The following is a 13,918-nucleotide window of genomic DNA, read 5'->3' as shown; positions in this document are numbered from 1 at the left end:
TGCCCATTACGTACCACAGGCAATGTGCAGATGATGGTGGAGCTGACAGGCACATAAATCACACAAATCACTCTAAACTTGCAGCTGTGATAAGTGCGGTGAAGGACAAGTACTCTGAGAGCCAGTAACAAGGGATCTAAGCTTGTTAGAGACCTCAAGGAAGGCCTTCCCCAGGAAACGAAAGGGAGTTAACAGTGTTTCCAGAAAACAGCTTGTGCAGAGACCCTGAGGCAGGAGGAAACGTGCCAAGAATATAGGACCAAAAGGTGAGTATGCCTAGAACAGAGGTTTGAGAATTGGTTAGATCACATAAGGGCTAGACATTGAAGACCATATTAAAGAAGTGCAACTTGATCCCAAGAGCAATGGAAAGCCAATGAAGGGTTTTATGCTTATTTTGAAGGTAGGCAGGCTGAGGGGAAGGTGCAATCAGATTTGTAATGTGCAATTCTGACTTGGAATAAGAGCTAAGGAATGCAGATGGATCAGGTAGGAAATAAAAGTCCAGTATGCATATGACAGCAGCTTGGACTAGGATAACGATGGTGGTGGTAGAAGAAAGAAGTTGAATTCAAGAGACATTCAGGAAAACTGAGGATGTGCTGTATATAGAGGCCGAAGGACAGCAAAGGGTCCAAGTAGACTGCTGGATTTCTAACTAGCATGACTTGGATGGAATGAAGAACCACTCAGGAGGAATCCGCTTCAGAAACATTTTTAAGGCCCAAAAATGGCCTAACTGCATTTCATTTTCACCTGAAACTATGTTTGATCGCCTACTTTATTTATGATACAAGATTCCAGAGGAATTTTTGCTATTTCCAAAAATAAAATTGACTCTCAAAAGTACAAGGACTTTCTACAATGAAGATGGTTCAGATTCTGTCACAAGCTTTGAAAGTGACTCCAAATGAGTTCTAAAATTGGATTGAGCAATGGGGCAGCATTATGGAATGAGTGTGTCATTTCCCAAGATGACTACTTTGACGAGGCTAATACATATTTGCTGTTTAGTCTAAATATTTTAAAGGAATCTTAATAGTTATGTGATATTAAACTAAAAGATGAGAACATCAGGCCTTACCATAATCAGAACTATGCTGCTTTTATGTTTGTGTTTCAACATTCTGGAATACCTTTAGAAAACCTGGCCTTTTGTAGAAAACAAAAGGTTTGATTAAAACATACACACACACAACCTCTTGACCTTAATATATAAATAATTTACTATTTTGATCCAGTCCTTTTTAATGTCCATTGCATTCATTCAAATGTAAAAGATAGCTTTTTATTAGTTAAATAACACACCTGTATATATGTATACAGACTAAAAACAGTAAAGCCAAGTTAATTTCATTATCCATACTTTGATATTTACTTTCCAGGTTTTAATATTTTAATTTGCAACCAAATGCCATTTTCATTGAAGAGCACTGCTACCTTTAAGTCTTAGCAACAGAGAAACTTCAAACCTGACTAACCCAAGAAAAAAAGATGAAAGAGATGTGCCTCTTTAAAAGTCAACCTAATACATCATGTGTTAGTACTAAAGTATTTCCCTAACTCCAGCTGGATGGTCTCACAGACCACCTGCTTGTACTGGGCCCTGACTAGCATTTCATTAACACTCAACTGCAGTTACCAGGATGTTACCACTGCTTGTACAGAGCAAGGGTTTTGGTTTTTTTCCCCCAGGCTGATTTTATCTCAAGGAATCAAAAGGCAAGATCTGAGGCCAAATATGAAAAATGTCATCTCCACAAACAAGGAGAAAAATCAGGTTTTATATATGTGTGTATATATATAGCAGGTCTTAAAGAAGCCCATTAGCCAATATTAGTTTGTAAAACCAGATTGTCTTTATACTAAAGATTGTGCTAACAAACGTGGTCCTTGAGAACAGGGGCTAAAGAGCTTAAAATTGGTTGCCAGCCTGGTTCATCTTTTTCTTTTTTCAGTTTTTTTTTTTTAAACATGAAATCATACTATTGCTATATTTGAGTACAGCTAAAGCTGGGTATGGGCAGTGCCAAAAAGCCCTTAGGGTTCCCAATCTAAGCTAACAGACTTTCCCACCTTCCTCAGGAGTGGTCTGTATCGCCACGGCAGGAATGTGGGGGAGGGAATGTTATAAGGGCCCTGGGCTTTTCCTTTACCCACGCCCGCAAAATGATATCGCCAAACCACTTCCTTCTGGGGAGTGAAGGTCATAAGCTTTAAGGGACAATGGAGCTCAAGGTAGGCTTCAGAAAGATGGGGCAGTCAGATATTTCGAATTAATAATAGGAAAGTGGGGTGAAGGGATGTGCCCAGACTGGGGCAGCTGAATAAGGAGGTCAAGCCGGGGCCTTCGGGAGCATCAGGCGGCCAGGATCTTCCAGAATCTGACCGAGCAGGCCTGTCAAAGCCCTCTTAGAAAACCTGAAGGGCTCATTTGAAAAACCAGAGCATCTATGTGGCCTGTCGCCACTCTCCTCGAAAAGGGAGACGATCTCCATAAAACACCCTCCCCCCAAACGGGCTTTTCCTGCCCTCAAAAATCCATAAACCCATACGGAAAGAAGCAAAACATTTATGGGGCGTGGAAGGGTGGGAAGCAAATAGGTGTTCTGCAAAGGGAGTTGACCAGCTCTTCCTAGCAAATGTGTGGGGTGGGGGAAGAAGGCTGAGGAAAAGGGAGGCGCCCCAGTTGGAGGAACTTTAATTACCACCGGGATGGGGGTGGGGGAGAGAGGGTAACAAGGCCCGTGAGCCTCGAGGAGGGGGGGCAAAGAGGCAGGGGGCTGGGGCAAGATGCAGCGGCGCCCCTCCGTTTCGGTAGAAGACGGCCTGGGGCGCGGCCGCTGGGGGGAAAAGACCACCCCACGGGCTCCGCGCGGGAGCAGGGACGTGCGGGGCCTGGGCCGCAGCCGGAGAGCTTGGCCTTGGGAGGCTGGGCCGGCCTAGGCCTAGGGGGCCCGGACACACCCACCGCCGCGCCGCGGCCCCGCTTACCTGCTCCTCCTCCGGGGTCAGCTCCGGCGCCATGTCCGGCCGGGGCGCGGTCGCGGGCTCCATCCAGCCGTCGCAGCCGCCGCCACCCGGCGGACAGAATCGCCCGGGAGCGCGGGGCACCCTTGTTCTCCGCTTCCGCGTCCCCGCACCTCAGCAGCCCGAGGCCGACTCGCTCATGGTCCGGCCAGCAGGGCCTCGGAGCGCCCGCGGCCACCGCAAACACCGCTTCTGTTTTAAGAAAAATCTCTCGGAACAGTAGCGTTCTTCTGGGCGGAAATGCTTTTTTATTTTCTTCGCTCTTTTCTTACACTCCCCCTCCTCTCCCAGAAAAGAAAAAAAAAAAGTGCAGGCGAGGAGTTAATAGTCAATCGGGATTAAAAAAGGAAATGGGAAATAACTTTTAAAGCGCAGAGCGAAGACCGCCGGCCTCCTCGGCGTCCCCTTTCCTCGGCGGCGCTCCCGCTCCTCCAGAACGTGTCGGAGCCTCCGGGCCGCCTGTCGAGGCGTGCTCGGGGATGCGGGCCTCTGCGTCCAGCGCCGCCGCCTCTCAGCCTCGTTCCTCAAAAGCCGCGGCGGCGGCGGCGAGAAGGAGGGAGCGAGAAAAACGCGCCCCCCTCTCGGCTCACGGCCAACACTGCGGCCGCCGGGCGACGGCCTGAGCCCCCCGCGGCTCCATTGAGTTACTGAGCGTCTCATTCACAAATAGGCGGCGAGGAGGGCCCGGCGGCGCGAGGACGCCGTCCAGGAGGGGGAGACAGAGAGGAGCCCGGGGGTTGGGAGGAGGAGAAGGGGAAGAGAAGAGCCCGGGGAGGAAGGGCGGAGGAGATGAGGAGAAGATCCCGGGAAAAGGGAGGAGAAGGAGAGGAGACAGGAGAGGGGGAGACTGAGAGGAACTCAGGGCAGGAGAGGGGCCTCGGGGCTAGACGAAAGGAGACTTCGGTCTGAAAGAGGGAGAAATAGAAAGGAGTGTGGTATTTATACGAAGTTAAAATTTTTAGAGGAGGAACTGAATATAGTCGAGTTTAAAAATTATCTGCTGACGGGCACCTCGACTGTGATTAACTTGCTGCTTCCACCTACAGGTGACTGTGACGTACCTACAACCCTTATCTGTTTCCTTGCCACCTGCAGACTGAAAGACCCTGTAAAGGTTGCAGAGGGATCAGGATGCTCGGTTGGAAAGAACAGGCGCACGTAATCGCGGCTCCATCCCTTTCTCTCCTTGCTGGCTGAATCCTGTAATCCATCACCAGTCTAGCTAATTTTAGCCCCTCCCGAAAAGAGCATCCGATTTCGAACCTCATTCAGGAATCAAGCAGCCTTTGCAAACCTTTGATATCTAACCAGGCAAATGCGACAAGAGCTTGGGGGTTTTACAGGGTTCGGGATTACAGGGTCTTGGAATCAGTTTTGGAGAGGTAGGAGGGTATAGGGAAGGCAGGGCTGATTCTGAGATGTCTTTGCTTCATTCTAGAACAAAGGTAAATAATCCCAAAAAGGACAAGTTTGAAAACCTGAGTGCCATAGCTGGTCATAAGGACTGAAGCCACCCAGCATTGCTGTCTCTGGAACCTGCTGAGAGAGTCCCACGGAAGTGGGCTTCAGACAACAGAGGAAGGTGCTCTCGTTCTGATGCTGGTTCTAGTACTTTAAAAGCAACCTTAGCATCAGTGCAATAGGAACTTCAGACTGACCTGGGTGAGCTGAGATTCAGGAAAGTAACCCCTGTTGCTGCTATCCATTGCTCTCCTTGATAGGGTGTTTTCTCCTTTCACCAATAAAGCTGACTCTGGGTTGAGTTCATCATACCATATAGGAGTTACAGTTTCAGTATTGCAACCAGACACTCCTCTGCAAGATAGTCTATTTTATTTAGCAAATATATTTATATGCCAGGTACTGATTTATACACTGGGGTTCCAACAATGAACAAGACAGTGATCTATCTTTTCCCTATGTAAGGTTATGGAATGATCCCTGTGCTATATATCATGAAGTGAAAAAAGGCAGGCTCAGAACAGTGTGCATAATATACTGTCATTTCTGTAAAGAGATAAATGAAGCTTTTGGAGGGATACACAAGAAAGGTAATAGTGGTTGCCTCTCAGGAGGGGAACTGTGTGTCTGGGGAATAGAAGTGAGGGGGAGACTTTTACCCATATGCCCTTTTGTATATTTTAAGGTTGTTTTTTGTTTTTTTTTTAAACTTTTTATTGAAGTATAATATCCATAACAGAAAAGTGCAAACATGTACAGCTTGGTGAATTTTCACATCCATGTAACCAGTACCCAAATCAAGAAATAGGACATTACCAACTCACCAAAGCCCCCTTTTACCCCTCCTCAAGGGTAACACTATCTCAGCTTCTAACAGCATAGAATAGTTTTGCTTTTGTGTGTGGGGGGGTATGTTTAAATATTGCATGTAGATATATACCTTTAAAAACAATTAATAATAACTTAAACAAATATAGCTTTTTCCCCTAAGCAGGCAACAAACGGTTCTAGGATTAAGCTTCAGTAAGAAATGGCAGGACCTGAATAGTATAAACCACTGAGTTATGCTAGTATTATGACAGGAGAGGATGGGGTCTCTCAACCCAATATTTACATTTTTTATATTTATTTTGCTCGGTGATCCTCAGGACACCAGGGGTCAGTGATTTATCCAAAGTCACACAGCAAATTAATTTATATTGAGCTAGAACTTGAACTCAGACATTTAACTCCTAGTCCTGGGATAGTGAGGAGAACTAACAAAGGGAGAGGTTTAACTGAGTGGGCTGGGAGAGAGAACTCAGCAGTGTTTTCAAAGGCACAGCTGTGTGTGGGCGTGTGGGTGTGTAAGGGAACAGTTCTCCGGAACTGTTGCCTATCACAGCCCTAACAGGCTAATGCTTGGAAGCTTTTGAGTAGAGACACGGGTCACAAAACCAAGTGCAAGGCAAAGCTGGCTAGCTGGCTGACTGGCTGGATTCACTCTGAGAGGCAAATTTCAGAGCCAGAGTACAAAGGAGGCTACCTGGTTTGCCCTTAACTTCAGGCTTAAGTCAATGAGATCAAGTATGGTACTGTCATCCTGTTCAACTGTAGCATGTTTGTGATAGCAAAAGATTGGAAACAATATACTGGCCCATCAATAGGAAACTCCATAAATAATTATAGCACATGCATGCACTGAAATAATATGTTGACATTTACTGAGTTGTACTACATGCCAAATACTATTCTAAAGAGCTTTCATTCATTTAATCCCTCCAAAACAGTGTAAGTGAAATTATCCTCATTTTACAAAAAATAAATAAGGTAGATTCACATGGAGTGAGATAGCCGCCTTGCATTTTTGAATATTTGGCTACAGGGAGTGGGAGATAAGACTAGGGTAGGGTTGGGGGAATGTGGGTGACAGACAAAATCACATTTTTATTAAGTTAACATGAACAGTAAGGGTCAAATATGAAAGTGGAAAATAAATTACAAAGAGGGAATCTTTCAGGGAGGGATATTATGAGTTATACTTTAATTTTTTGCTTTTAAAGTGTGAGTTTCAGGTCTGTCTAGAATGCTTATCCTCTCTTTCCCCCTACCTCCTTCACCAGACAAATCTGACTCATCCCTAAGGTCCCAGTTCGAAAGTTACTTCCTCAGCAAACTCTTCCTCGCCTCCTCCCCAAATTGAATTAGACTCCCTGTTACTCTCGCTCACAAAGTCCTCTCTCTCACAAAGTTCTCTCTCTCATTTTTATCAGAAAGCTGATCATATTTGCAATTATGCATTTGTTTCTATGTTTGTTGGCCTACTTTCTGCCTGATCTATTACACTGTAAGCTCCAGGAGGGTAGGGACAACATCTCTTTTGTTGGCCCTAGTACCCATGGTGCCTAGAACCTAGTATAATGTAGGCAGACTACCACCTACTTAACTCTTAGACCTCTACTGCACCATTTTATCCTGACTTCTTAAGTATTTGTTTAGGTCTAAGAAAAAGATACTTCCAAATCTGCGACTGTGACTTTGTAACCTTTGACCCCAAATGCCTTCACTTCTAAAATCCAAAGTTCCTCTCAAGCTTGCTCCAAAATATCTACTGTCTATGAAAGAGATGTGTCTTGTGCTACAGGTGTGTATTAGCTATAAAAGAGCCACACAATTCTTACAGCCATTTTTCTAAAATCATCATCTAGGATGAGAAATTTTTTTCTTGTTTACTCTTAGGCCAAATCTGTAATTACTAAAATGGATGAAGGTGAGCTCTAGAGGGAAAGTGGAAAATCTTATCCACATACATTACATTTCCCTCATTATCCCATACTCCAAGGGACCATTCCTTACCTATGGCTAGTCTCTGCCTTTTTTTCTTTTTCTTTTAAATATATAATATAATCTGGCTCTTTCTTCAGACAAACGTAATTTCTCACCTGACACCCCTACCCACCATTCCCAGATCACAGGTTAATCACTCACTATTTTGTGTTACTTCTGTAACCTGGTACTTCTGTCTAGAGTTTAACACTTTGAATTATTATTTATTTCCTTGTCTGTCTCTCCCACTAGTCCATGAGCTCTTTGAGGGCAGGGACCACGTCTTCTTCATCACTCACTCTCTGCAGAATATAAAGCTCATAGTGGATGGTGCTCAATCAGTGTTTGCTGAATGAATGGATTGGTCCTTTTCTATCAGACGAGGTCCAATTCTTGCCAAAGAATACCAAACAGGTTTGGTGACCTTGAATGCTTAGTTTATTATAAGAAAATATTAAATATAAGAGAGGTGCCATCTCAGTTACATTGCTCTCACCCACTTTGATTTATCTGAGTTTAATGGGGATGCCAGAGAAGAATGGGTAAATTAAATCCACAAATAGAACCTTATTTGAGCTTCAACCTCCTCTCTTATAAAAGCCTTTGTTATACTTGCCAGTGAGAAGCAGAACTGACAAATTTGAGTTCCATCTTTTATTTCCCCAGTCTGACTGCAGAGAAAACTAGAAGGGCAAAAGCAGAGGGAGAGACAGAAGGCTTTTAGGCTTGCCAGCACTGGAAAGGAAGGAGGGAGTTTGCTACAAATGCTAATGGGTCCCTGTGAGGCCCTTGCCAGAACAGCTCTCTTGGTTTCAAAATTTGCCTTTTCCGGTTTCACACAGTCCCTCAAAATAGGGAGAAGGCCTCTGTACTGGGCCCAGTAGCCAGGCAGTTGCTTTGTTCCTTGCATACCTCCCAGTTTCCCAGGCTGCCTCGAGCCACTTTTGGCCTCCTCAAAGCAGAAACAAAAATCAACTTTCAAAGAAAAAAAATCACCCTCACTTGGAATGGATGCTGTCCTTTTCCTTAGGCATCTGCCGTCTGAGGCCACTCCTAATTCACCTCCATGGCTGCCAGCCTCCCCAGCTTTTCCAGACCCTGTTCACTTTTGCCTTGTCATGGGATGGCGAACCCTCTGGGGGAGTGAGTCACAATCAAATTAAGGCCCAAGACCAAACTTCTCAGCACTTGGTGAGGAAATAAAATAATAAAACAAATCTGTTTCTTCTTTGATGTGAAGACCAGGCAAAATCACCAGAATCCGAAGACAGGGTGGGACTCAAAAATCAGCTCATCTTACCAAAGCAAACAGTCCTACTCAGGCTATAATCTCAAGGCTTTTGTCTACTTTTCCTGCCCTACGAATCAGAAGACATAAAACAAAAGACCACATTTGTTTTAAAAATATAGACATTGTTGGGGGTATTTACTCATTTCCTTATTAGAAAGGAAGTCTGTAGCTAGCAAGATCATTTCTTCCCATCCTCCAATGTATGTGGTAGTAAGTTTTTAAGCTATTCCTTTTCATCACATTCACAGACCTAAAAATAGTTCTTGTTCTTAGAAGTCTGCAGCATATCCAAACACCTGTTAGCAGCCAGCAACACACCTTTATTCAGCCTTCTCTTCAGGGTCATGCTTCTAAGCAGGAGAGGGGAAAAGAAAGGCTCTCCTCCAGACAGTATTCTCATTTCAGCTTATTGTTTCTTCATTCACTCAACAAACATTTATTCATGTGACAAGTGCCTAGTACAATGCCAGGCCCTGGGGATCTAAAGATGAGTAAGACAAGGTCCTGACCTCAAGGAGTTTGCAATCTAATAGAGAGGATGTATAGTGAATTTAACCTTCAGCGCAATCAGGCAAGACAGAGAGAAAAGCCATCAAAATTGGAAAGGAAGACGTCAAATTATCCCTATTCACCGATGACATGATTCTATATATACAAAACCCCAAAGAATATACAAGAAAACTACTAAAACTAACAAACAAATTCAACAAAATTGCAGAATACAAGATAAACACGCAGAAGTCAGTTGGGTCCTATACACCAGTAATGAACAATCTGAAAAGGAAATCAGGAAAACAACTCCATTTACAATAGCATCTAAAAGAATAAAAGACCTAGGAATAAATTTAACCAAGGAGGTGAAAGACTTATACACTGAAAACTATAAAATACTCTGCCAGTAGTTCGGGCAGGAATGGATTAGGAGGGAAGAAGTGGCAGCAGGGAAACTAGATAGCAGACTGGCAGCACTCCAGGAGAGAGATGATGATGACTTGAATTAAAGCCTTACAGTGGTAGAAGGAAATAGAGAAGAGAGGTGGGATTTAAAGGACATGGTGACTCATTAGTTGTGAAAGTTAAGAAATGGACAAGAATCATCAGAATGCTTCCTGGGTGCCTTGCTTGGGTGACTAAATGCCATTAACAAAGACAAAGATACCAGGAAAAGTATGATTGAGGAGGACAAAGGAAGAAAGACGATGAGTTCAGTTTGCAACATGCTGAGTTTGAGGTGACTGTGAGATGACTGGTAAGTACTGTATTTATTGATACTTTATTTATTCTCATACACACACATATACAGGTCTGGAGTTCAGGACTGAAGATAGAGAAGGCATCAACACACAGATGGCAGCTAAAGTTAGGTAAGAGAAAGCCTGAGAAGTGTCTCTTCAATTTGGAAGACAGGAGACCATTTGTCCATTGACGGGAGCACTTTAAGTGTTAGGAACAAAAGTCAGGTTTCAGTGGGTTAAGACATGAGTGAGAAGTGAACAAGTAGATAAATAGTAATTGTAGACAAATCACTGCCAAACACAAGTGGATTTAGTTAACATTTACTCTTCCAGGCAACTATTAGAACCCAGAATGGCTTTTCAAAGCTATTATTAAGATAACCAAGGCAAGTTATTTTGCATTTTCTGGTTGAAAAGCATGGTCTTTTCTAGATGCACAGGTTCCAGTAGCACTTGAGAAGAGACAAATGATCTCACCTAGTGGTTCCTTGCTAACTCATGCCAAACTGGCCCTCCAGCCAAGACAAGTAGGCTAGGCCACACTGGGCAATGGTATCAGATAGGATTCTTTGATAACAAGCCCAGAAACCAGCTCTGGCTAATTTAAGGTGAAAATGACTGGATGCTCACAAGTTTCATAACAAGAACAAGAAACTCCCCTTCCCCTCTGCAGGCAAAATAAACTGATTCCTATGGATCAAAGATTTAAACATTACAGCTAAGACCATAAAACTTTTAGAAGAAAATGTAGGGAAAGATCTTAAAGATCTTGTGATAGGAAGTGGTTTCCTAGACCTTATACCCAAAACACAAGCAATGAAAAAAGAGATAGATAAATGAGATCTCCTCAAAATTAAACACTTTTGTACATCAAAGGACTTTTTCAGAAAAGTAAAAAGGCAGCCTACACAATGGGAGACAATATTTGGAAACCACATATCAGATAAGGGTTTAATATCCAGAATATAAAGAGATCCTACAACCCAAAAACAAAAAGACAAACAACCCAATTAAAAAACGGACAATAGACATGGACAGACACTTTTCTGAAGAGGAAATACAAATGGCTCAAAAACCTATGAAAAGATGCTCAACTTCACTGGCTATTAGGGAAATGCAAATAAAAACCACAGTGAGATATTTCACACCTACTAGAATGGCCATTATCAAAAAAACATAAAATTACAAGTGCTTGGAGAGGATGTGGAAAAAGAAGCACACTTATTCACTGTTAGTGGGAATGCAGAAAGAATGGTGCAGCCACTCTGGAAGGCAGTGTGGTGGTTCCTGACGAAGCTTGGTACAGAATTGCCATATTATCCAGCAATTCCATTACTAGGCATATACTCAGAGGAACTGAAAGCTAAAACACAAACGGACATTTGTGAACCAATGTTTATAGCAGCATTATTCACAATTACCAAGAAATGGAAACAGCCCAAATATCCATTATCAGAAGAGTGGATAAACAAACTGTGGGATATACATACGATGGAATATTACACAGCTGTAAGACAGAGCAAAGCCACAGAGCATATAACAACATGACTGAACCTTAAGGATGTTATGCTGAGTGAAATTAGCCAGAAACAAAAGGACAAATACTATACGGTCTCACTAATATGAACTAACATTAATGAGCAAACTTTCAGAGTTAAAGCTGAAAAAACAGGTAATCAGGAGATAGAAAGAGAGTAGAGATTAGGCGTTTGATGCTGAAAGAGTATGGAATGTTCAACAGGATTGACTGTATAGATCCAGAAATGGATAGCACAATTCTGTGTGATCATAGCACAATACTGTAAGAACACTGAACAAAGATGACTGTGAGTAAAGTTGAAAGAGGAAGGGTTAGGAGCATGTATGACACCAAAAGGAAAGATAGAAGATAAAGACTGGGACTGTATAACTTAGTGAAACCTAGAGTGGTCAATGCTGGTGATTAAATGTACAAATATAAAAAATGTTTTTACATGTGGGAGAACAAATGAATGTCAACTTTGCAAGGTATTGAAAATGGGGTGATATTGGGGAAAAACATAATCAATGCAAACTACAGTCTATAGTTAACAGTAACATTGTAATATGCTTCCATTAAATGTAACAAAGGCAATACACCAAAGCTAAATGTCTTTAAGAGGGGGATATAAGGGAGGGTATAGGATTCTTGGTGGTGGTGGTATTGTCTGACCTTTTTATTTTTTTCTTTTATATTTTTTATTATTCTTATTCTTTTTTGGGGGGGGTGAAATGAATGTGTTCAAGAGCTGATTGTGGTGATGAATGCACAACTATATGATGATACTCTGAACAACTGATTGTACACCATGGATGATTATATGGTACGTGACTATATCTCTATAAAATTGCAGGGGGGGGGAATAAACAGGGAAACAAGTGCTGGAGAAAATGTGGAGAGAGGGATGTACCCATTCACTGTTGGGCAGTGTGGTGGTTCCACAAGAAGGTATGTAATAATATATGCCCTTATGATTGGGTATATATTTGGAAGCACTGAGAGTAGGGATAAGAATGGACATTTGCACACTGGTGTTTATGGTGGCAGTATTCACGATTTGTAGTGGATGGAGGTGGCCTTAAGGGTACATCAACTGATAAACAGAATGGTGAACTGCATTGCATGCATACAATGAATTTTAAGCGACTGCAAGGAATGATATGAGGCATGAAACTAAGTGAATAAATCTTGAAGATAGCTTTTTGAGTGAAATAAGCCAGAATTGAAAAGACAAACATTATAATGCCTTACTAATAAAGACTAACTATAACGTGCAAACTCTGAGAATTGTAAGCTCTTACAACAGTCACCATCTATTTCTGAGTTGTAATGGTTATCTCTAAATTCTGAGATGCTGAGCTCTTTGTGTATAACCTGGTCCGTCCCTTGAACTAAACCAGACTAAAGGGTAAAAGACAATATTGTCTGTGTTTTAAAAGTTCAACTTCAGTGTGAGACCAAAGAAAAAGATGTTTATTTGGTGCAAAATCTGTATTTTTCTGTAGCACACTAAATAATTTAACTTGTATGGTCAGTTTATTCAAACACCATAATTACATGGAATTTTGAATAGGGAGTGAGAGCTGGTTGGTTTGTACAGGTTAGTGTAAAACCCCAATACATACCAAGTAATGTGGGCAGAGAATAAAAATGTATTTGCAAAAAAAAACAAAAAAGTATTTGCAAAGCCCTCATGAGGGACTGGGGAAAAAATGCAAAAATACTAAACTTCCCTAGCTGGGGAATTACTATATTCTCACAAGCATTGGGAACTACCAATTTAGAAGACCAAGTCCTCAGTGTTGGGGCTTGCCGTTATGAATCTTATTGCAAAGGAGAGGCTAAGCCTACTTATAATTGTGCCTAAGAGTCTCCCCCAGAGAACCTCTTGTTGCTCAGATGTAGCCATTCTCTCCCACTTGGCAGATAAACTCACTGCCCTCCCCACTATGTGGGACATGACTCCCAGAGGTGTAAATCTCCCTGGCAACATGGGACATAACTCCTGGGGATGAGCCTAGACCCAGCATCATGGGACTGAGAAAGGCTTCTTAACCAAAAGGGGGGAAGTGAAATGAAACAAAATAAAGTTTCAGTGGCTGAGAGATTTCAAATGAAGTCAAGAGGTCATTCTAGAGGTTATTCTTATACATTACATAGATATCCCTTTTTACTTTTTAGTGTATTGGAATAGCTAGAAGGAAATAGCTGAAACCGTTGAACTGCAATCCAGTAGCCTTGATTCTTGAAGACGATTCTATAACTATGTAGCTTACACGGTGTGCTTGTCAAAACCTTGTGCCTCACAGTCCCTCTATCCAGTGTATGGACAGATGAGTAGAAAAATGGGGACAAAAATTAGATGAACAATAGGGAGGTTGGGATGTTTTGGGTGTTTTTCTTTACTTGTATTTTTATTCTTATTTTTATTTGGAGTAATGAAAATGTTCAAAAATTGATTTCAGTGATGAATGCACTACTGTATGATGGTGAACAATTGATTATACACTGTGGGTGATTGTAGGGTATTGAATATTTCTCAAGAAAACTGAATTGAAGGAAAAAAAAAGACAGCGC

General features: G+C 42.3%; 1 protein-coding gene across 2 annotated transcripts in view; it reads right to left on the bottom strand.

The window, feature by feature from the left end:
- Positions 1-3,657, bottom strand: part of PTPN9 (protein tyrosine phosphatase non-receptor type 9) — a 104,518-nt gene extending 100,861 nt beyond the window's left edge. The window contains exon 1 of one of the 2 annotated variants that reach the window (XM_037833352.1): positions 2,995-3,657. In XM_037833352.1, the coding sequence (XP_037689280.1) occupies positions 2,995-3,057 (63 nt within the window). In that variant the 5' untranslated portion in view covers positions 3,058-3,657. The remainder of the gene's footprint in view (positions 1-2,994) is intronic. The other variant, XM_037833351.1, reaches the window with a different exon arrangement.
- Between the last annotated feature and the right edge of the window lie 10,261 nt (positions 3,658-13,918).

Source organism: Choloepus didactylus, chromosome 4, assembly GCF_015220235.1.
Source record: "Choloepus didactylus isolate mChoDid1 chromosome 4, mChoDid1.pri, whole genome shotgun sequence".
In the NCBI taxonomy this organism is placed as follows: Eukaryota; Metazoa; Chordata; class Mammalia; order Pilosa; family Megalonychidae; genus Choloepus; species Choloepus didactylus.
Note: the sequence above shows the minus strand (reverse complement) of the source record. Positions and strands in the feature narration are given on the sequence as shown.